The 25,925-nt window shown below is 37.6% G+C and overlaps 1 protein-coding gene across 1 annotated transcript in view; it reads right to left on the bottom strand.

The window, feature by feature from the left end:
* CLVS2 (clavesin 2) overlaps positions 1-25,925 on the bottom strand; it is a 59,297-nt gene that overhangs the window by 16,232 nt on the left and 17,140 nt on the right. The window contains exon 3 of the mRNA XM_084515654.1: positions 414-524. Within this exon, the coding sequence (XP_084371780.1) occupies positions 414-524 (111 nt within the window). The remainder of the gene's footprint in view (positions 1-413; positions 525-25,925) is intronic.

The following is a 25,925-nucleotide window of genomic DNA, read 5'->3' as shown; positions in this document are numbered from 1 at the left end:
CAAGTTCCTATGTACCAGCTGTGGTTTTTAGATCATGCTAATGTCAAGGAAATCAGTACGAAAGGACTTGGTACTCACTAACTCTGTCATAAAATAAAAACATGAATAATTTTAATTTTTATTGCAATTACTTTCTTATAAAAATTACAATGTTGACAGTATTTTTATATAGCCCAGGACAAAGTATATGCTTGTGTGTAAAAATACCTTTAAGTACACAGCTTGACTGTGTCCTTGAAGGATAAATGTGTGTTTGTCTCTAAAATGGGTAAAGATGCTCTTTACAATGAAGATGCATTTAAACACTTTCCACCGATAACAAGCTGGTATATTGTGCATATCTACTTAATTTACGGCATGATACAACTGCTTACTACAATTGCCAGGTAATGGAAAATTAAACAGAAGAATACCCTTTTTCTTGTCTTCTCCTTTAAAAAGGGCCGTATAACTGTGTAGAGGGCATGGATATACCATGGTTGATTGACGAAATGTATTCCTCCAAAACGAGCTGGAAAACTGTCCTGTATGTCACAAAACAAAAACAGGCAATGTAAGTTAAATCATAACAGAAGTCTCACATGCATCAAATCATTTTTGTTATGCTGAATGCTTTAATTTTCATAATAAGCCTTAAAGGAGAATAAATGTTCTTCAAAACCATGTCCTCTCAGTAGTGTTCCAGCCTTCCATGTGAAGGGGGAAAAAAAAAAAAAAACCTCCAGAAATGTTTAAAACATCTATGATTTTTCCATAATCCAACTATACAATATATTTTTCTCCTTCCCACTTCTATGGAATTTTATTCACTGTATTCATTTATCTCTTCCAGTGTCACTAATGAGCACTGGAAATGTCCCTCATTTCCACCTTAAAAAAGCAGGTGTAAATCTAAACTACCAGTCAAAGTGTCTCCAATATTATTTATATTTCATAAAACTGAGAATGCATTAGATATTGTGCATAAACTGTTGTGCAATATCCATGACTGTAATTCTTACGTTGTGAGAGGCCTGGGAGCTTAAATTTAAGGATAGAATATCTGTGTTGAAGCAATAACTTTTTTTTTCTTACTGAACACAAGGGGTAGATAACTCCCTCAGAAAGATTCTGATCAGCATTTTCAACTTCCAAGTGAAAAGAATATGTCAAAGGGCTTGTCAGTTTGAAGGGGACATCCTCTCCGTCCTTGAATACTATTTGGCAATAGCCAGATTCTTTACATATCCTCAGTTTGGTTTCGCTTGATTGATCATATGCTCAAACAATGCAAAAAGCTGCTGTTGTCTCCTGTGTTGCCTAGATTTACAAGTATCTAATTGATGCAAATCCCCTTATTGTTGGGTATACAGACTTATGAAATGAATGGCTTCTATTTGAACCCTTATTCAACAGGTGTTCCAGACAAGCCAACAATGGCAGTCACTTAGATCAAAACCAAATTTTCTCACAGCAGCAGCAATTCGTCTATCTGGCTTGACAATACAGGTACAGACAAGGACACGCTTGCCAGCTATGACTTCTTTTGTGTGGCTGCAATAATGGCAGATTCAGGCCTGTGTCTGTGAGAACAGAGGCTCAGAAGGAGGAGATCAAATGGTTAGACAGGACGACAGGACCCTCTGAGCAAACAGGTATATTTTTTTCTCCTCTGGAGACAAGACAGCAGGCCATGTAGAAGCATCCAACAGCATAGACATAACACACAAAGTGTCATTTGAAGCCAAACTGCCCAACAAAAACAAAAACAAAAACAGAACAAAAAAAAATCATAAGCACATAAGCATATATCAACCAAGACCTCTCAAATGAGAAAGGCAGGAACTGCAGGAAGGAAATCTTTAATGAAATGTTTCCAGACAGTAATATACTTTGAAAAGTGCATGTGTCAAGAAACCTCCTTAGTTCTGCAAGTGTGTGCAGAGCTGCAGCAATAATGAAGCCTAAAGAGGCCATTTGCTCTTTTCAAAAGTACAGCAGGCATTCCTAACTCAGGGAGTCTTATCCATACAGAAGCAACATGACATGATGGAAAATGGCAGAATCAGAATAAGGACATCATTGTCTTGTACATCTGCATGTGCCTTGCATAGCACTGACACATGCAGACACACCTATACAAATCTAGTTTTCCAAAATCTCAATCTCCTTGATTAATACAGTATTGTCTTTTTTCCCACCTCTCTGTCACCATTTTATTGTGTGCCACCCACCTCTAAATTGTGATGTCTGTGTGGATTGAAACATGAAATATTTCCCATCAAGGAGGCAATACCTTAACAATATTCTGCAGACAGTATGACAGCTACAACAGACACCACCGACATCTCGCTGGTCACAGCTCAACAGCCAATGTGATTAACAGCCTACTTTACAGATTTTCTCCAGAACCATTTGATTAACAACAGCCTTGAAATTAAACAACCTTATTGGAAGATTGTGCTACTTGCTAAATGCCCAGTTCTTGTCAACACTGACTAAATGTCAAACAGGATGGTTGATAATTTCACATGTAATTCACCCTGTTCAATATCATAAATCCCCAAACACCATTTTGAGAACACAATCTCTGATATATGAAAGGTAGTAAATTATGTGCCTATCACAGGAACCCAATGAATCCATTAGGAAGGATAAATCTTTAGATGACACCTTAACCTTTAGTTGCAGGATATACTATTCATCTACAGAAGGTTGTGTTTGGTTTATTGAGGCTGCTACTCCAGGAAGGAAGCACAGTGTAGTGCAACATGCTGCACACAAAAAAGAACATACACTATATCTGCAGAAGACATCTTTTAATAGTTTCATCTAACTGTCCTTGAAGATATCTTCAGAATTAACACTGGAATGGTAACTGTGTTAAGGTTCATGGGAATCAAATAATAAAATAATATAATGCAGGTAATATGGAAGACAACAAAGTAAACAAGATATTCCTAATGATAGATAATGCCTTCCTGAATACTTTTATAAGCTTTTAAATTAATAGAAGTGTCCCTAAACTTACACGCACAAAGAAACTGTGTTTGCTCTTTATTGCTCAAAAAAATCCTCTCACAGAAACTGAGGAGAATTTGTGAATAGGATCTCAATAACCATACAGACAGACTCAAAGGAGAGAGGCAGTGGTACTTATATTCTACTGTGTGCTCAAAATGGATGCTCTGTCAATACTTGGTGATATATGAAGATAGTACATTTCTAAAAGATAAAAGGAGGGTCTTTAGGAAGTATCACTTTGACATTTCAGCTTGTCCTGCATCTTGGAATCCATTTACATGGACAATCACTAATATATCTGGAATGATCCTCAAATACAACATGGGACTTGGCTTTAAAACACAGTTTGTCTTGGTGTTTTTCAGCAATTCTAAATGTCTTTCCCAAAACTGACTAAGAATTTTGAGTATTTATCAATTTCTCATGCCCATTTTCAGAAGTACCTCCTGAAATATGAACTGTGAGAACCTCCAGAATTTAGACCCAGAAAGAGAAAGAGAGATTTGGTCAGAATGACCTAGCATTATCAAGAGTTCTGGGGCTTAGAATCAAATCAAATGATCTCCTGAATGCAGATAAAACAACAACAACAATAAAAACACCAGTCTCATCAGCATCTGATAAGAAAATAAAAAGGCAGAATAAGACACAACAGCCTCTGGAGAAACAGGTGTCAGAAGGTTGTCTGGCTCTTCTCAAATGTATCTGAGTTCTTCATTGGGATTTGCCAGACAGATGGCCACCCTACACAAACAGCAGGTAAGAATTTCTTCCAAATCACTGATTCTCACGTTATTTTTGTGGGTGGTAGTGGTGTTTTGTTTTGTTTTGTTTTGTTTTAATGTAGATTAAGTCACAGGCAGGGTGGCAGTCACAACTGCCTTTGTAGACATATTGAATTTCAACAGAAAAACCTGTAATCCATGAATCATATGAATCTTAAGAAAAAGATATCCCATGCCAGAAAACAGTAACAAATGGAGATCAGCCATAAAGTAAGCCACACATCTGACTGGAAAAGTAACAAATCAAATGGGGTATTACCAAACCACTGAAAAGACCTAGTTATATATACTCCATGTGTGGATTTTTTAGCATTTACAATAACCTCTAATGATGCAGAAGAGCACAACCTAAAGGTACTCCTGATGAACATGGGACATGGCAGTTCCACCACACCTGCAGGAAAATGGGTGGTTACAATTAGGGCCTGCAGTCCTTGTGATTCAATGTTTACAAGTGATAGTAAGCACCGGGGGGTCAAGGAAGGGGCAGGCCTCTACCCTGTTGTTTGCAGGACTAGGTGACTACCAGTGCATGGTAGTATCTGATCTTTTCTCTGATGTCCACAGACCAACTATGGAGAATGACCCCACACAAGCTACCTTCCTGGGTTTCCAATCCTGACAGTAGAGTTTTGCTTGCTCACAGCACAGCAGTTTTCTCTTTCTGCTTCACATAATATATATGACCTGTCTCTACCAGCTTCACTTCCAAGTAGCCAGCTGATGTTGCCTCTACCACCCACAGCACATGCTAAGAGACCACGTTTCCTCTTGCTGGACACCACATCCCACTCTCTGCTGGGTACAACCATGATCTTAAGCAGCTCTAAGGGTTTCATAGGGTTCTCTGCTCTCTGCTGAGACCTGAAGAAACTCTTTCTAAATTACCACTGAAAATCAGTCTTCTTAGTGGTGTCATTGTTGTTATTGTATTGATACAAATTTCCACCATTATCATAAAATAAAAATAAAAGAGCTTCTTCAAGCCCACAGTACTCTCCACTCTGAGTCCTGTGTCTACATTTAAATCTCTTAAGTCTACTCTTAGAGAATTGGCTCCCCCAGCTGAAATCAGTACTAACCTCAACTTTGTTTGCACATCCCTTAGAAGTGTAGTCTCAGATGCCACTGGGACCACTGCAAGCCCAGAGATTCACCCACAGCCCAGTCACATCATGACCTCAAGAGCACATTGCCTGTCACCTGCAAATAGCCACACTGAGCACGCTGTGTCGCATACTAACACTGCTCTTGGGTACGTGTGCTCTGAGGTTATACCCAAGGGTTTCTTGTTCTTATGGGCAGTGAAACTGTTTTTGTGGGCAGCCTTAAGGCATCCTTCATAGGGCTGTCTAGACTAATACAATGAACGCACTCACATGCTTTACTTAAGGCATTGTTTGAGTGCTGTGATGAATTCAGACTGTAGCATCTGTGGGCAACAAGAGACCACTGTGTCCAAACTGTGAAAAATGTTTCTTCATAACAAAAATTACAAGTTCAAAGATACTGTATTAAATTATTAATATTGTAAAAGACATTTAAGACTTATCCCTGAAGATAACAAATTCAGATCTCCTCCAGCTATTCAAAAAAGTCAGGCACTTCAGAGAAGAAAAAGAAAAAAAAAATCATTATGATGAACCAAAACAGTATATTTGTAATGGAAAAGTCCCCAAGAAAGATACTGGAACATTCTACTTTCTATAAGAAATGCAAGATGCAGTGTGACTAAACTTATTTTTTAGCATTAAATTAAATTAAAGAGGAAACTATGGAAAATCAAAGACAAAAAAGCTCTAATTAGAAGATCAAACCTTCACTTCCTTGGTACTACAAGATTTAAAGTACCAGAGAAACCAAGAGTCACTGCTGTCCACACGAGAAAAGGAAACCACAGTCTTGCTCCCAAGCTGCAACTTTCACTGAAGGAATTAAAGAACAAGCCATTTCTAATACCAAGCTTCCTGCAGGCATCCATCCATGACAAGTGTAATTATAATGTCTCAAAACAAAGTAACTTGTGTGTCAAGACAGATCACCTATGTTCAAGACATGAACTTAGACTAGGACTGTATGAAGTGGTATGGCAGGATGATAGAGAGACTGGGTCTAAATGAATTTGGACTGTTCAGTTCACAAAATACCAGAAGGCAGATACTATCTTTAAACACACTAGGGAGAATAAATGACAGGTAAAGAAAGACTCATTCAAAACAAAGACAACACTGACACCTGAACAAAAGAGAAAAAGGTCCACATGAGCACAGCTAGGCTGGAAAGTGGTAGAGAGATTTCAATCAACAAAAGTCCAACAAGTTTTGGGGAGAAATAAGCATCTGAGCTTATTTCCATAGAATCATAGAATATCCTGAATTAAAAGGGACTCACAAGGATTAACAAATCCAAGAGATGCTTTGAGGCGGAAATTACTAAATTATGAGGAAGCTGAGCTCCAGGTTGTCTGTAAAAACGGGAGACTTCATCTTGTGATCCTTCTGCTCCTCTGTCATAAACTCTTTAAGGTTTGGACCCCAAAAATTTGCTAATGTAAACATACTAGAGCAGATGGTTACTTCCAGTCTATTATAGCAAAAGTATTTCATTTTTCAGGTTTCAATGATGGTGAAATTTTCCTGGATCACTGAGATAGTTATAAAATCTAACGAAGCTGGATCAAAACTACTGTTCAATGATAGGGATATTGACTGTGAGATTTCCTCCTATATGCTACAATTATTAGCTTTAACAATTTCCCTCTGTAGGATTATGGTGTTGTCCTCTCCTAGCTTAAGCTTTTCTTGTTTATTAAACAATATTAAACCATTTTCAAGACAAACTAAAAGTACCTAGATAAATTTCTGTTACTGTGTTCAACTAAAAGAGCACTACCTAAAGGCAAATTGACATCATTCAGTGGCATTTCCACAAAATAAGATTTAATTATCTAGAACTGGATGTTGTCATTTTGCTAAGAAGCTTCCAGTGAGGCAATTTGACTTTTGGCAGTCCTCTTTTTCATTTGTATTAGTCATGTTATCTTACAGCTCATATAGAATTACGTTAAATTGAATGAACTGAGAACAGAGAGAGATGATATCTATCCAGTGAGAATATTGCTCTTTTTACTAAGTATCTGTTTTAATTTCAAATAATCTTCCATCTTTCATTTCAATATGCTACTCATAAAAATTATATATTGGTTAGATTAATTAGGAGGAAAGGGATTGAAAAGCCATCTGACCACGTGTCTACACTATATATAAATATAATAAAATATAAAATCTACATGGATTTTATGTTTCCATTATTTGGATAAAAGGTTCAGATCACTCATTTGTTTTGAATTATATGGGCTTGATAAAGAAAATATTTTGCATAAAAGCTCTACTTTTCATTTGGAATTATTTACTTTTTAAAATTAACTTCAAGAGAATTTGGCCTGCTTTTTTATAAGAGTTTGAAGTTTCATTAGAAATTGTGTGAAAATCTTTTTTTTTTTTTAAGTTGCTTGTTTTAACAAGGGGTTGGAGTTTGGGGTATTTTTTCCCCTTAGCTCATTTGTCATTTTGAACTTGGAAAAATGAATGATTTAATTTTAAAAAATAAATGAAAATGCCATTTTCCAAGGAGAATTCTATTTTCAGCTGTAAACACTGTCTCCTTTTTAATTCTCAGTATCACTTCAACAGTCTGGAATATGTGATGATATTATAAAGGGAAAAAAAAATTTCAGAGTGTAATGCTGTCCTCAAATTGGTAAAAACAGAAAAACAGTAAGAAACAGAGTAGAATAGGGTTTTCTATTCTTCTATACTGTTTTCTTTTCCTGTGATGAAAATCATTTTTTACAATAGGCAATTATCAGATGGTGATTTGTGCTATGGAAATTCCCATGGGGGAGAAAAATCCATTTTCCAGGCAGCTTGTGAATGTCTTATTAGATTAAGATTACAGATAAATGGAAAAACACTATACTGAAAACTGTGCAGTGTATAAATATAGCAACAATACTTTCATAATGCTGGTGGAATAGAAATAATTTAGGAAATTACTGTTCATAAAAAATGCCATACTCAAATTCCTGAAGAGAAAAGTCTTTGGCTAGGAACTGTGTACCAGAGAATGAAATGCCACACCAGCATCTCAGCTTCCGGTCCTTAAGTCACCATCCTTCAGTTAGGGAGGCTAACCTCATCTCCAAACAGCCCATGGTTTCTACTGAGACCACTGACTGCAGAATGACTGTCATGGTGCTTTTCATGATGAGGAAAGCCTCCCACAGCCCAAAGGCCATTCAAAGAGGAGCACAAATTGTCACAGATTGAAACAGATAGCTTCTGCCTTGTGCAGTGATCACTTCCAAATGTGAGTAGGTTAACAACTTATCTTGATTTCCCTTAGGGGAGCTACACCTATTTGTTCTGTGTAGTATAACCAAAACATGATCTCTTGTGTTATCTCACAGCTCCTTCATAGCAGAAGGAAGGGAAACCTTAAGAAAATGTTAGAGATGGAAAGAAACAATAAGAGAGCAGAAATCAGAGAAATAAGATAGAAATGAAAAACAGGAGATTAAATTAAAGTTAATTCAGAAAGAAATATAGAGAAATTACCATGATGCACAAGAGAAAAACATATTCATCATATTTCTTTTCAAAATTTGAACAGAAAGGCAGGGAAAGAGAAATGAATAGTGATCTTAAATGGAGGACACATTTTTTAATCACAACTGAAATGACTTTGAAAACCTAAACTCAAAATGGGTAACTAAATACCAAATCTTATGGCTTCCATGTAATTTCAGCTTATCATGCCAACTGACAATTTCCCAGAAGAACCAGAGCCTACCTGCAGATTTTTAATTCTGTTTTGTCTTCAGAAAAAATTTGCAAGAAGCTACATCTGAATGATATACATCTGAATGATAAAGATGAAGCTACATCCTTAATGATATACCAGTAAACCTGTACAGTTGAAAGTTTACAGGTGAAAAGTTCTGCAGACGGATAAGGTGTACAGAGATACTGCATAGAGGCAAAAAAGCAAGTTTCCTTGTTGTGGCAGTTTTCAAGCAACACTGCGTAGCTTTGCAGTGCCGACAATTAACAATTGAGCTGAAAGATACCAATTCTCCAACCAGAATAATCACTTTTTCCCTACAAATAGAAAATTTCTAAACTGTTGCCTACATTTTTATTCTCCAAATTTCTCCAAGACATGCAACTCTTAGTTTCAGACAGGATGAATTAAAATTGGATTATCATTTTACCAGTTGCAATTAACAATAATACAATAGACTGAAAACTGCAGTGATTCAGGAGTTATTTCATGAACCACGTTTCCTCATACTATGAGAAATCAATCTTCATCAATGCAGTAGGCACTAAGAGCAGTAATCATTTTAGCCATCCAATATTAATCTGTCACTCTATGCAAATGAGAGTCCTGAGAACTGAACTGAACTGTAAAATTGGAGGGATAGTGATTTAAGAAAAATCAGCTGAGGACAGCCACTGAGATATAGAATGCAGCATAATTAAGCTTTAAATTACTAGGGAAATTGAAAAACTGACTAGAGATCCATTAATAAGTGTTATATTTTATTAAAAGTAGAGGTATCTTGAACTATGCAGCATACAAATTTTCAAAAGGTCAGTTTTCAACAGTGCAAAACTATTCCAGTTCCAAAGAGTGTTCAAATGTCTTCATCATAATATAGAATGGAGATTTATGTTAACCTTTCAGCTTTAAGAAAACCTCTGTCTGAACGGCCCAGCTATGCTTTAGCTTTGCTAAGGCACTTGAAAAGATATGGTTTCCTATAAGGTAAGTGAACCTCAGCTTCCCTCTTCTTCTGCACTCCTGAATGACTACTGATAGTACACACACGTAAAATTCTCCTGAGAGCCCAGGGAATTTCAGTATTGTTTGAGGGAGAACTGTCATTCTGGTTATTACTCTGGAGGATCGCAAATCACTGTTGTTGAATTCTAACTTCAGACATCAATTCCCTGTCTTTTTAAGTTATATGAGCATGGCTGTTTCTGTGTTAGTTGCTACAAAGGAAACTCTAACAGTAAAAAACAGAAGCTCACAACTGGGCAAATAAACTACTATTTATTTTATCATACATATCTAGGACACAGTTAATACACCTACTGTGCTATTATTGGCTCAATAATGAAAAAATGTGATGCTGATCTATCCTGAAATCACACTTGAAACTCTTGAAAATGTATGCCCAAAGGAGTTAGAAGATGAAAATTAGAAATACAGACCTCTTCTTGCTAAGACAGGTGTAGCCCATGCGAATCTCTTCTCAGGAAGAGAAAATATCGATAGCCTCGTTCTATACTACATTAATACGGAAAAAAAAAAAAAAAAAAAGTGAGACCATCTGGAGTGCCAGTCCAGTTCTGGGCTCCCCAGTACAAGGCAGGCACAGGCACGCTGGAATAAGCCCAGCAAAGGGCCACAAAGATTATGAAGGTGCTGAAGCATATGACTTTGAAGAGAGGCTGAGAGAGCTGGGATTATCTAGCTTGGAGAAGAGAAGGATCAGGGGACATCTTATCAATGTATATAAATACCTGAAGGGTAGGTTCAAAGAGGACAGAGCCACGTTATTATCAAGGGTGGCCAGTGACACAACAAAAGGCCATGGGCACAAACTGGAACACAAGGTGTTCCTCCTGAACATAAGAAAACAATGAAGGAGTTTTCTCTTTCAGAACTGGCAGCTCTGAACAAGTCAGTCACTGACAAAAAATATAAAACCACTGATGTTACATGACATCTTTGTATCTGATATTTTCCAAAATTTCTTCATTTTCCTAAGCTGTGCTGTTTTTGAAGTTCATCACCAGCCAAAACAACAACGTGACAACAGAATTCTCAAGCTAAATAAAAAAAAAAAAAAAAAAGATTTGCAGGTATACATTAATATTTACCCCATGTAATGTACTCAAGATCTTGGTTTGCCTGAGGTTGCTCATCTTTTCATCAGAAGTGCCTGCAGAAAATATAAATGGCTTATTCCACCTACCTAAAGTCTTACCTTACTCTGAAGGTTCATGCATCACATTCACTGGACAAGGATTTACAAAACGTTGATGCTGCCAAACTATCTGCAGTTAAGGCTGAACAGGTTCAGTTTCCAAAAGCTTGGAATGAGCTGCTCTCCTAGGTCTGGATCAACACATACCTGGGAGTCCAGATTTACAGAGATGCCAAAAAGGGGAAAGCATGCAGCTCACAGACCAGGGAAATTCTACAATGCTGATTAACTTCATCAGCAAAAGAAAGAAATTCAGTATTCATTTTGAGACTGTTTATTGCTCTGCTCTGAGGTCTACCAACCTAACAAAGGTTGATTGCAACTGAAAGTATGTCTTTTTTACAAATATAGCAGTTGTTTAATGAAAGGTAATGTTGTTGCCCATGTAATATGTTAAATGTTTATAACTGTAGTTTGTAAGATGTTTATTGCTCTAATGTTAAAGCATTATTCAGATCTTAAGTCTAATGCAGTATGCTAAGACTGTGTAACTTTTTTTTTTTTTTTTAAATATAATGGCCTTAAAAGTACGCAAAAAGGTATTACTTCCCTCCCCTTTCTTACTACTTTTTTTGACTTAGCCACCTTCTGATTTGCAGCCCTATTCTACAGCATGGATTACATTTTCTGTTTTCTTACATTGTTTTCACTCCATTGTTAGTGGTTGATCCTAACAGGAGATTAAATACCCAGTACATGGTGGCATATGGCACGCCTGAATGGACTTAATGGAAGGGAGAGACACCCTGAAGGCTGTCACTTGCTTCCCATCCATTAGCACTGTGGTGGTTTTACCGTGCTGGGCAGCTAAACCCCACAACCGCTCTCTCACTCCCCCTCCTTTAGATAAGGAGGGGGAGAAGTAAAGCAAAGAACAACTCACGGGTTGAGATAAGGATAATTTAATTAAAGGGAAATAATTATAATAGTTAAATAAAGACTACCATGAACTAAACAATTTAACTAAGGGGAAAATAAAAGGGAAAGGGGAAAAAGGGAGGAAAACAAACAAACAAAATAAATGAAAGCTATATGGAAGTGCAGAGGAAAGAAATTACTCTCTACTTCCCACAAATGAGCGATGATTGACCACGTCCTTGAAGCAAGGCCTCAACGCACGCAGCCGGTGTTCGAGAGGAGGACCTACGTCTTCTCAACGAGAGCCCACCCCTCCCCTCTTCTTCCTGTTTCCACCTTTTATTGCTGAGTGTGACACCACATGGTATGGAATATCCCTTTGATTGGTTTAGGTCAGCTGCCCTAGTGATGTTTCTCTCCTCACTTTTTGCCCACCCCCTAGGAGGGTTAGAGAAAGGCCCAATGCTGTGCCACTGCTGCTCAGCAGTAGACACAACACTGGTGTGATAACACTGCTGTTCCAGCTACAAGTACGGAGTACGGCACTGAATGGGTTGCTGCCGGGAAAGTTAACATTCCAGCCAGACCCAGTACAAGCACCATCCACTGTACCATGCCCCACCATCCGGCACGTACATGCTATTAGTCACACAATCATGCAACCATCATCCACTTGTCATTCATGCTACAGCTGCAAATGTCCCTGCTGTGACTGCCATGTGTACCTTAACAGGAGCCTGAAAATACAGAACTCACTTCAGTGAGAATATTATTAAACATTAAGCCTTAAACAAGCTTCCACCTCCTTTTAACTGAACAGTCAAGAGTCATTCCTCAGCAAGTGAGAAAAGTGACATATGACAAGCTGAAGCAAAATCAGAGCAAATATTAATGTGAGCAGACATGGCCTTTTTCAATCTGTCCACTCACAAAGGGATGTAGTTGTTGAGGGATTCTGAATAGCATGGTACAATGCTCTCACATCACTATAAAAATCAGTTAAACAAGTAAAATATTCTGTTAGGTACTAACAGATGTGGGATCACAGCAAGAGATAAATACAGAGTCCTATAGATAAGGTATTTTCAACAACAAATGAAAAAATTCACACTGAAATTAAAAAAAAAAAAAGTCAAAGTTTTGAATCTGTGCGTGTATAAAAACATTATATCTCAAATATCAAATTAATATCTTAAACAGTTTATTACCATGGGTCAGTTTTCAGTAGCCTATTCACTTTAATTTGAAATAGATTAAAGAGCTCAGACCATCAGTATAGGACAGCAACAACAACAACAACAAAAAAAAAGACATTTCCTATCTCAGAACCAGAATCAGTTCTTTGTGTCCTACTGGTAGATCAATTATGTATTAGAGCAGCTGCTTGACTTTTAATCCACATTAGTTCACAGACCTTGAGAAAATGTGATGTTACCATATGAAAAAGAGAAAGGACTAGAATAAGCTATATAGAAAAAGAAAGAAAAACAAATCAAGCAAGGGGCCAATTAGTCAGCCAAATGCCGGCCATGGAGAGACAGGCTGCCTTCTGCCAGCACAGGAAAATAAGAAATGCAAAGATAATTCACTTAAATTCTCTAAAATGTAATGCATTTCAATTGAAATAAACATCAGATCAATTTTAATATGTTGCATTTTTGCCCTTCTTTTTGGTAATTCAGGCAAAGGAATCTGCTGATGTGTATGTATGTGTACACTTTAGTACAATAAATCCAATTTCTGTTCTCCTTCTGAATGAATAACATTTCAAGCCACATTCTAGATATCAGACACCAGCTGTATGCTTAGCCGTTTAAAGATCCTGGCTGTATATTTACTGAAATAGATAATTTAAAGCAATACTCCAGTCAGCTTTGCTCACTTTGGAGCCCAGCTGAAAAATATTCACACATAGCTGAAGCACTAAAAAGTCTTCCATTTTCTCAGCACAAATTCCTGCATCATCGTATCCACTACAGCCTTGCAGCACTAAAATTAAAAGCAGCATGAATATTTCAGTGTTTTTTGATAAGAATGCAGTAGATAAATCTGCCATATACTAAAGGCAAAGGCAACCTTAGAATTTGAGTTCAGTGAAATACACGATGGAGGGGGATTAAAATAAAATTAAATTAAATTAAAAAAAGAGAGAGAGAGTGAAAAGAGACAGAGGGGGAGAAAATATCTCAAAAAGCTTAAAAGCTTGCTGGTTATTACTATTGCCCTAGGAACTGCAGTCTGAGTGCTGTAGGCTTCTATCCCCTTTTACAGGCAATGCTATTTGGATGAAGTCTATTTCCTGTGGTGCACAGTAGCCTCTCCTGGAGACAGGAACAGATAGAGCCTAGAGGTAAATGGGAACGTGAGGTATCTGAACACTCCATTCTGTACTGGCAGCCTTCCCAAACTGAAATGCTTCATTTTTGATCCATTTGATGTTTGTCTGCAGAAACAAAAAAAGGAAGGAAGACACTAAAATTTTCATTTAGTCCTGACGGAAAATTTGCAAGTCTTCTTAGAAAAGCTGTAGTCACAAAGGTTATAATATTTTTGTTTATTTTTTTTTTAAGGAGTAGAACATCCATGTTTTTATGTGTATGAATGCAGCACCTTGGAGCTATACTAATAGAGTCCACTTTGTTATTTACTGTGATGATATAAAATGCAAGCATACACCAAGATCAGAAATTGAATTTCATGTAGATCTAATGTGGGAAGATGTGATGAAAAAAGGACAGACAAGCACTGTCTGTGTGTCCTAAGACACCCTCAGTATTCAAACAGATTCTTTTGTTACTCTAAGCTGTGACACTGTTGGAAATGTTATTGCTCAGTACTGTGACTGTGACACAAGACCTGTAAAGGGTAAATCCTGGTGGAAGCTGCAGTGCTGCACAGTGGTTGTTGGCACTTCAGTAAGTGATTCTTCTCCTTCTGACTCAACTCTGCCCCAAAGCTCCCACATAATCATGTGAGATTGCTGTGCTTGCCGGAGTTGCCAGCTTTCAGCAGAAAAAAGCAACCAAGGTCTTGACCACTTCTGTTTCTATAAAGTCCCATGGTGCCACTGTAGAAGTGGAGGTATTAACCCCAATGTTTTGGTCAAATAACAACTTGAGTAATCTCATTCTGCCTATCTAAATCCTCTCTACACTTTCAGCTGATTCCAGCATTTTTACTGCATCTTTCAGCTGCCTCAAAATGTCACCAAGCATTGAAAGACACCAGACATGACATGTATTCAATGCGAGATATGCTCATGTTATCGCTGCAAACACTTTAAACATGGAAGATCCACAGCAGTTAATAGCAAACGTGTTTGCTAGGCTCAGCTCTGTGATATTCCAGTTCAGCTCCACCACCTCCCCACAAGTGTGAGTGCAAATATCTCCAAAGAAATATTTGTCATATAGCACTCACTCACTTGAGATCTTTGGGGTCTTGCACCCCAGGAACCACTCCCAAAAGGCTCTTCACATGTAGCCATCTGTTTAGGATGATAACAAATTTAACAGAATGTAGCCATTCTGTAGCCTCAGCGGTAGGCAGCAGCCCTGGTAATGTCTAGTTTATTGGTACGGGCATAGCTGCTCTCTCTTAGAGACATTCTCCACTGGCAGCTGCCCATTATGAAACGGCAGGAAATGAATAAAAATATGAAGTAATGTAAAATTATGATCTCTCATACAAAGCAAATACATTTATTTTTGAATGTAAGTTATAGACCTTTTAAATTTTATTGATTACACAGACTAAACCTTTTAGATACCACTAATTAAACAGAGTGGCTACTCAAGCACTATGAGGTTAATTGTGTAAATACATTTTAAGATGTCCTGGGAGGAGTTTTCATCCACAGTGATCCATAGTGATCTCTACTGAATAGCTTTTTCTAAAGAAAAATCTTACCACAAAAATGCCTATGTTCATATTGTATGTTGTTGAAACTTTTTTTTGTCCCTATTCTGTATAGTCTGAAAAGCAGAATGGAAATGGCTGCAAGATGTACACTATTCTCTAAGCAAAGAACTTCCTAATTGTTACTGTCTTATCCATTAGTTCTTCAGCATCCCTATTCCTTTCATACAGGACTGAACAATCGTTTTTACTTAAGATAAATGTTAACCAGATAATCTTAAGATTAAACAAACACTATAATCTGAGCAACTGATACATGGATGACACTGTATTTTTAACAGGTAACTCAAGGATTTCAACCTTAACCAGGATTTATAAGGAAATTGGTACTTGTGGGAGGTGAGGGCACAGAAGGAGCCCAGCTATGCACATCACCCACAGGTGAAGGACGCCAGTGCTCTCTGACTGGTCCGAGCACACAGAGAACCTCAGCTACAGCAACACAAATACCTGATCCAGAGGAGATAGACCCTGCATTGGATGAGAATCAGGCCCAGTTTCATTACATAATTAACAAATCCAAAATCAATAATAATCCATGTGTAGCATTGTACATCTTCACACCAACAGTTATTTCTGATGGTCTTAAAGAGTACATTACCTGGGATGCGAGATTCTTCTTATTCAAAATTACATACCTGTCAGGAAATGGTTCACTATTACTATCTACTGAATGCTTTCTCTGTATGAGAGGCTTCATAAGCATAATAATAAAAATAACTTATCCCCTATCATCAGCAGGGTGAAAAGCATGCCCCAGTGTGAATATAAGCTAGGCTAACAGAGAAGTTGAATTCACAGTAAACAAATACTGTGATCAAGACCTTTTCATGGTTTTGCATTTCACAGAAGAAAAATCAATTTACAGGTATTTTATTTGTTGGAGTAAAGCTCTCTCTCACTGTATTTTTTGACATAAAAGTAGATATGTTCACAAACCAAAAAAAAAAAAAAAAAAAAGTGATCTTTTCTAAAGTGCTATTGTTAAACAAGTAGTGACAGGTTAATAGAACCAGCATCAGTGCAGAAAGCTTGCTATGCACATTGTACTAGAGCATCAACTTTATAAAATAAAAGTATCATGGTATGATTATCAGGCTATGTATAGCTTATATAGTCCACATAAATTATGAATCTTCCCTGCTCTGTATCATACTGAGATGTGTTTTTCAGTACCACACAAAGCAGTAAAAATTACAGATGATATTCACTCTCAAAGCACATGCACGAGTAAGTGGGTGATCTACCATTGTTACAAATGAAAAGTGTTCCCAGAGAAGATCATACTGAGTTGCCCTGAACACAGCTCCTAGCCAGGAAGATAAGATACCTTTTTCTGAGACGTTGGATCTGAAATAATGCCTGAAGCAAGAATCAAACCAGAAGCCAAAATTTTGAAATTCAAGCAAGTAACTCTCTGTCCAATCTGGTAGGCCTAGCTTTGTTTAAATCCACATCAAATTGACACCAGTTCTGGTGATCTCTGTGGACAAGCAACTGCTGCAGGGCTTCAGAAGCACAGGAGGATGCAGGATGCGGATGCTGCGATGCACCAGAGATCACACATGGTGTGACCACAAAAGCTTGCAGATGGGTACAGGGCAAGAAAACATGTAAGGATGTCTGACAAAGAATGAGACAAGCAGTACACACAGGAAAGTTCTGACCTCCTGCATTGAAGTATTTTGCTTCACAGGAAGAGTGTGACAGAGGTGTGGATGAGCTTTGGCAAAAGCTGCCTGTGTGCATGTAAGCTGGGAGTCTTTTCAGCTGGTGTGGAAAGCAGCCTTCATTGTATTGCTTGTGTTAACTAGAAATGCAATTGTTAAAACTAATTAAAGATCTTTAAATGCTGGATTTGACTCACTGTTATGTAATGCTAAGGGAAACTTGGGATCTATTTTAGGAACCTGAAAATGAGGGCAAAACAAACAGCAAACAAAAATGAAACTCTACCCCAAGTCATTACCGCACAGTGGGTACACTCCATGCCTGGGTTTCACCTGTGCCCCTGACACTTCCACCTGTTACCTTGGAAACCTACCCAGTGATGTGGCTTTTCAGCACCAGCTCCTCTAATTGTACTCCTGATGACATTTTCTTGCAGTGACGGCTCCTGTTCTCACCCCCTCTTCTTCCCTTGTCATTTTCTTTAGCATATAAATGCATTACAGCATCTTTCACTGTAAAATATCTCTTTCTATCACTGCTCGTACCGCCTCTATTCTAATTAATTCTTCTCTAATTAACGAGAATTAATTGTTAATGCTCAAGAAATGGGATGCCCTCAGTTACTGCATTACCCCTTTTTCTCTCCTCTCTACTCCTCCCCAGCTTCCCCATGCCACACAGACTGCTCTCTCCATATCTCAACGCTGTATGTCACCCTTCCATTTGCAGCCTTCCCCTTACTTTTGTTTGTTAGTTTGATTCATCTGTTAACTCTATTTCAACTTCAGCAACTGTCCAGTTCCTGTTTTTACCACACTGTCAAAGACCTCTTTATCCCCTATTCCCATTAAGTGTCATCCCTGCAGAATTAACTTCACTTGCAAGTGTTTAACTGTCATCTCCATGCTGAAATGCACTTCCCTATACATGTTCTGTCTTCCACAGACAAGCCCAACGTTTCATACTACTTGGCTGAAAGCTCACTAATAGCACCAAGCTCAAATTCTCTGATTTTATATTCTGTAGTGTTACTGCAATCCCCCCAAACATTCAGCTAATCAAACATTCTTGTAATTAACTGTAAAGTCCTGTTCTCCTCTAACACCACAGCTCCCACTGCAAGGCCACCACCTTCCCCCACACAACACTGTAGGGAACTTGACCCTTCTTTCTATTCTACTGACACAGGGTTTGTTGTTGTTGTTGTTTTGTTCGTTTGTTTGTTTTGTTTTTAATTATTCAGTTTAAGGGTTGGTGGTGTTTTTTTTTCTGATCACATTAGGTTTGATGCGTTCACTGAAGCTGTGAACTTCAGTCTATGTTGGAACGATCAAACCCAAGAAAGGAATTACAGGAACATGGCTTCCACAAGAAAAAACAGGGAAGAAAACCAGGCTGGCACTATGTGGAAGAGAATGCTTGTGGTTTATGTAAATCCTGACTGAATCTGACTGAAGTCCTATTTTAGTTTTTATTGAATTCTCAAAAGGAAAACAAACTTCTGAATGAGGAGGGGTAAAACTAAGTAACATCTAGACCAATTTAAACAGCAGGAAAAAAAATATATAATTTTTTAAACTGTCTGCTTTGCAGAAAAAATATGTCTCCTGCAATACAATACGTGAATCAAAGCAGATTATGCTTTGAGTTCGCTGCAGAACATGGAACAAAACAGGTTATTCTAAACCAGCCTCCCTGTCAGCCTGCAGCTGATTCAAACTCTGGAATGCCAAATAAAAAGCTGAACTGCATGCCAGAGCTTTGCTCACACCATCCGGTCTTACCTCAGGAATAGGGACAGATGGTACCACTGACTCAGAAGATCTCCGAAAGGCTCCCTTCTCACAGCAATAACCTATGTGCAGCCCTGTAACAGTCTGTCATCCATGCAAGCAGTATTTTTCAAGGACATGAGTGTGAACCTGGTGCTGGTAGGAAAACACAACGGAATGCTCTCACAGATCATTTCTCCTGTTGTGACCTGGGCAATTTCACTTCTGCACCATTTCACCAGTACAGACCTATGTGTGAGAAGGCAAGGCATTGGCAAATAATGCTTGGCAACAGAAATTACCACTTAATGTACTTCTTTTGACTAAGTTAAAATTGTCAGAAATGTTTCTAGGAAGGAAAAGCTCCAGGAAAACATAAAAGGCTTGTGAGCTACACTTCATGGTTTTAAAGAAAATCAATCCAAACTATCTGTTAAAAAAATATCTATATAGATATATAGATATATAGATTCTGCTTTTATATTTTCGGCTTGTGGTTTTTTGTTTTTGTTTTTGTTTTTTTTTTTTTTGTTTTTTGTTTTGTTTTTTTTTTCAATTAATGTATTTTCAGAATGAAGCAGAGCAGTTGTAGCTTTGTTCCTTAATGTCTTTTCAAAATCTTCTACATTTCCAAACTCTAAAATTATGTTTTTTCTATTTCTAATCTAGGAAAACAAATATGAAACTGCTATTGCAATTCTTTAACCAAAAAGCAAGCACATCACAGAATGAATAGATAGATAGATAGATAGATAGATAGATAGATAGATAGATAGACAGACAGAAGACAGAGAAGCACTGGCTGAATATCTAGTCCTCTCTATGGGCACCTATTAGTTGAGGACAAGGAAACAGAGAACAAAAATTTGCTTTGGTAGAGCAAAACTTGGGCAGAAACAAACTGCTGAGAACTGTGCAAATAATAACTACAGTGATGTTATTCTTAGAGCCATAATGCTGTAATAGCATGAGCACATTAAGGTTCATGGGGAAGAAGAGGTTTCTCTTATTAGACAAGATAGCACAGAATGACACAATTACATATTGACCCAAACTGCTATTTTTGGAGACTATTGGAAAATGAAAGATTTAGATGGCACATTTATGTCCCTCAATGGTGATGCAGATATTTCCACTCCTAATTCAGTTCTCAGCTCAGTGCAACAAACTTGTCAGTCACAGCCTACTCTCCATTTGCCCTCCCAACTCTGTGCACATTGCTTGTGTGGTGTCTAGATGCTCTACAGCCCACTCACTGCTCTTCTGCATTCTGAGGTCCTACATTTTTCTGAGTTTCAACTGCTTTGAGTTTCAACTCATACTCTACTCTGGTCTTAATGAAACTCAGACCCTGTCATGTCCTCCCACACAAGTCTACTGGTACATCTGATTTGTACACAATTTGCAGTTATCCTAAACTGATCTGGTTACTCAGCTGGTTCAGCTCCTTCCAGGTCTGTCTTTTGGCGATTTTTTTTCCCAAACAACTTTCCTTTGCACAGGCCCCAAAGTACTCTGCCCTCACTCCCTTCCTCTTCTCTCCCCATCTCTCAGCCATGACATCCACCTCCACAAATACAAATTTAATCATCTCTGCACTGGTAGTTCACATGAAGAACTCGTCTCTAGCGTCCTCCTGTTCAATAATTAAAATTACACCTGTTGCTCTGGCCAAAACTAAAAAATACCTAGCTTTTGTCTAAAGCCCAATGTACCAAGAAGAGCCACTAAAAATTGCCACTCTTACCTCCATTCGCCAACACTGAGCATAATGGTGCTGAGCTATTCATCATACTCAAGCCCTAGCGTCATACTTGATTTTGATCACACTCAAGTACCACACGTTTCTGCTCTGTTCACATCCTGCAATTTATGCCTTCATGGTACTGCTTGGATGATATATGTGGTTGGTAGAGTGTGCTCACCAATGCAGAAAATTTTTCTTTCCAAAAACACAAAGTCATGCCTTTTATATATTTTTCAGAGAAGACATCAATGCTGCAAATGCATTATTTTTTCATTGCAGTCCTCATGTCTGCTTTCCTAGTCTGTGATTTAATGAAAGATTAAAGACTAGCTTATGAAAGTTCACCACGGCAACTGCTGATGTCATCAGGAACTGTATTCCCAATTGGGGCTTAAAGAAAGATGAAGACCGTATTGATAATTGCCAATATTTCTAACATTATTCATCTAGCTAATTAAGGCACAACCCTCTGCCTCCACCTATGCTTAAGACTGAATGAACAAAAAATGTAGCATTATTAACATTCTCAGATATTGCCATTATATAAATTTAGCCCAGAGAAATTAACTGTTCATGGAAGGTACAGATTATTTACTCCTTTCATGTTCAGCAGCAGAAAAACAAAATTATTTATGCAGCTATTTCAAATGCCATGCCTTTGATTATCTTACTAGGGAAAAAAAAAAAAAAAAAAAAAAAAAAGAATTCTTCCTCAGAATTCTTCCTCATTGTATCCCATATGCTGTAAAATGAAGCAAGATTTTTATCTACTTAATTGTAAGCACATTTAATCATGAAAGGAAAGGAGGCACGTTACTAGCTTGAACAGCTTTGCATGTAAGTCTAAGTAGTGATTCTCCTCCTTGCAGTTTGTCACCTTTTTTTTAGAATAGGTAAGTCACCAAAGCGCATGTGTGTTCCCCTTTTGGATCCTTCAGAAGCATGTTACAGGAGGTTGTTCCTTGCTCCACCTTGCTACAGCAACCCAAACACACTGTATTGAAATGCAGCCAGCCCCATGTCATGCAGATACACACAGTTAAGGAGAATACCTGACAAAATTAAAAAAATAAAAATCTTGGGGATGGAGCATGGGGGTTTGTTTAGGACTTCCAGTAGATATCATGAGGAAACAAAAATGAAATCAGAGGAGGAAGCAGAGATCTGTACATGCAGAAAATATGTTACATGGCCTTTAAGAAACACTAGCAATAAGTATAAATGGTTAAGCTTTGTATATCTACCACAATCACAAGTGTTTGAATGACAGGAATGAAAATGGAGATCGAAGGACCACCTTTTTCTTCCTGTATGTAAGTGAAAACCCTGAGACTTGGGACTGTGCTGGAGCCCTGGACACATAGCCAAGAGGCTATGTAGTCCTGCTACAAAGTGTTACTGCTTTCTTCAGAGAGGGACATCAGAGCTCATTACAAAAATGCTGTAAAGGCTGTCAAAGAGCAGTTCTTAAAAGAAGGCATTTACAGTCACCATATGAAAGTAAAACAATTCATCAAGATTTAATGGGAGAGTATATCAATAGGATGAAGAAGAAAATATATAGTAAGGGTAACCTTGCAAGTAAGATGCTATTGAGTTTGATTTCCTTTTTGAAACTTGAAAAACACACATGGTCCTAGCTGTCCCCATGGATCATCAAATAGATTCATACTTAATTGGCTTTCCATGCAGGTCTCTTTAAGAGCTTGAGTGCTACTTTCATTTGATACCACATTGATTTTCTCTGAAGTTTCCTACTATCATGGCTACCCTGATCAATTAGTGTTCTATAAATAGAGTGGTCAGATTCCTCTCATTGGTCTCATTAAATTGCACCCCTGCTGAATTTCTGTGAAGAACAGAATTGGATCATACTGATAGCAGTAGTATGAAGATGCCCTCAGGTTTTCTAGCGAAAATCAATTGCTGAATATTCCTAACAAAAAGCTTTGAAACACAAGACCCAACTTGCAGCAAACCTTACTTGCTTAAAAGGTTTATATCTTAAAACCACCAGGGATAAAGGATGGGAAAATAAATGGTTAAAGGGATCAGCCAGCTCCTCGCTGATTCTTAAGAACCAACTTACATGAGCAAGCTAATAACAAATACACTTGAAAACACAATCTTTAGCCACAGATTTTGTGGCATTAGTGTCAATCATAAGAGGACTGAATACTTATTTTATAGCCAGAACTCAAGCCTAAACTGTGAGGCACAACATAAAATGTAACCCAAGAAACTGCAAGCACTTTGACAAGAGCCAGAACTGTTCTGAGTGAGATGCTGATATAAGGCTTTACTAGTATTGAACTTTTTTTTTTTTTTTCATTGAATCTACACCCAAATATCCACCAATGGGATAATAAGTGTAGCCACCTCAGATTTCAGTCCATATCTATGTTTGGATTTTCATTAAATTTAGACAAACATATGTGCTCAATCTTTTTATTACAGAAGACGCTGGAAAAGGTTACAAGCTCTTTCTCATTCCATGTAATAATAACTCAAAAGACTGTTTTAAAAATGTGCTCTGATCTTTGCAAAATATGCAGAAAATGGATGGAAAAATCTGTTTTGCTTTGGGTTTATTTCTTTTCTATTTGCTTTGTTGTTGTTGTTTTGTTACACTTTTATTACTGTTTTTAATGTATTATCCATTAGATACTCTAATCGTAGTTGGGAGTGTTCTAGAAAGTTGAATTTTTAGAAAAAGTTCATACTTAACTTTTTCCTTTAAAAATATTTATATTTTAATGTGTTATAAATCTAAACTTTCAGATCCTGAACTATTTTAAAGCACTGGATTAGCACCTATTTAAACTTAGTTATGCCAATCAAAACATATGAGAATTGAATTGTCCTATTTTTTTTTTTCATTATGAAACATGAAATGAGAGAAAACCATCACCAGCCAAACAATATAATTTCATGTTTGTGTGGCAGTACCCCTACAGGAATCTCCCATGTGTGCTTTTTCAACATTAGGGAGATATCATAACACTGCTTTTCCTGCATGACAATCACTTATAGCCAACGAAAATTTTTGCTTAGAAGCAAAGTCAAATTGGATTCAATAAAATAATTGTCATAGGAGCTGAACACTTCTGAAGGACTATAAACAAACAACAACAAAAATAACAATAAATTACAACGTATTGTTTTGAAGAGCAACAAAGGTTCAGCTGTTATGCCATGGACTAAGTGCAACGGCAGTATATACAGAAGACAGTAACAGAAACCCAACTGTGCACAGCCCAATAAGATCACACAAGATTTAGGAACATCAGAGAAAACAAAAATGATCCAGCATATCCTTATAAGGCAAACCTCATAGAGGTGTATATAAAATGGATTGATAACACTGGCAATCTGGACACATAAAGAAGTAAATTTAAGTTCCCCAAATAAGAAGAATCTCATTGATTTTCATATCAAGAAAGAAAACACAAATCTCACATTCCCACCGGCAAATGAGACATAAAGAACCTCCACAGGTCCTGATTCTAGATCATCACTGTTGCAGATATTTCTTCAAATAATTCCTTTATTTGGGTTATTGTGAGACAAAAACAGATACTCACACACCAGCTCCATACTCTCTGGCCTCAACAGCACCAGATGAAATAATGAAGTGCTTATAAGGGGTGACATTTTGAAACAGAAAATTTAGGATTAATGCTGAGAGGAAATCTAAAGAGAAAGAAGTCACGGAAAGGTTTTCAAAGAATGAGCCAGACATACTTTTAAGACTTTAAATTAAACTGTGTAAAGTACTAGAAAATATAATACATGAGAGCTAATCTTACCTTAGCAGGAAGGTGAACTATGATCTTAAAACCCGTCTTCGGTCCCTGTCTTTATGATTTAGAACAAATTAGCTTTATTTCTGAGTGACCTTATGAGGAAGGAAATTATTTATATCCCTCAGGAACTTATGATATAGAAGCAAAGAGAAATATGTAGGTGTTGACTGAGGATGATCACTTCCAAAAATAACTATATATTTTGAAATTGAGGAATGGTTGTTACTGTATAGTTGTTGAACTGTGGACTACCAGAGACAACAGAAAGTCAATCATGGTGCCAAAATTTAATTCCCTACACCAAGTTCGTGCTACAAGCCCTACTTTTTTCATGCTGGTGCCACTCACCTCAGCATAATACTAATTTTTCAGCTTAATCAGGGCAATGTATTTATTGTCATTATTTAATACTGATAGATTCTGTTTCCCAAGGGGAAAAAAGTGGTTAGCATTTACCAAAAAAAAAAAAAATATGCATGTACAAAAAGAAGCTCTTCTATTATCTTTTTCTCAGGCTGTAATAACTCTAACTGGATGCTCTTTTCTGTTAAAAGAACTGATGGAAAAATGGCAACTATTTCACTGGTCTGTAAACTAATCATGGCTGACTTGTTAAAGCAGAATTAAAAAATGGGTATGAGTAAATCTTTTCCCAGATCATATCATGTCATTCCACTACATCCCCCAGAAGTTCCTGTCATCTTCTGCTTGGCCCCATGAGCACTGAGTCATATATACCAAGCACACCAGCTCCAGTCTGAGTAACTGCAGCGACAGTTTCCTTAACCACTTGCTGCCTAAAGGACTCACTTCAAATGTCAAATGATCAGGACACACTCTCTAGTGCTGCTTTCTGGAATGACGTGAAGAGCAATGGGAACACTGGCTGTACGGAGATCTGAAGTCCACAAAATGCTCAGATCTCCTTGGGAATCTAAGATGACCTTAGCGTGCCATGCAATCACCCACAACAATAGATATTGGGGCATGCCATCAGGACACTGAGACAAAAGCCCACATCAGTGAAGACTGGTACAAAACTAGGCACTGTGTAAAGGAGTGGGATGAGGATCTGAGGAAGTGATAGGGCTAGGACAAAGGCTACTCAGAGGGCAGGAGGAACAGGCACAAAAGTCTCTGCCAGCTAGATCAAAGAGCCTGAATAAAGCCAAGATCCCTACAACAAATCATGCCTTGCTTACAACAAATATCTGCAAAACACTGGCAAAGTACCCACTCTCTTTCTCATGTTGTTTCACAGGGATGATGGCAACCCTCTACAGTCAGTTACTCTGCTGACTCCAG

Source organism: Aythya ferina (genome assembly GCF_964211825.1).
Source record: "Aythya ferina genome assembly, chromosome: 3".
Lineage (NCBI taxonomy): Eukaryota > Metazoa > Chordata > Aves > Anseriformes > Anatidae > Aythya > Aythya ferina.
This window is presented reverse-complemented; position numbering and strand designations above follow the sequence as displayed.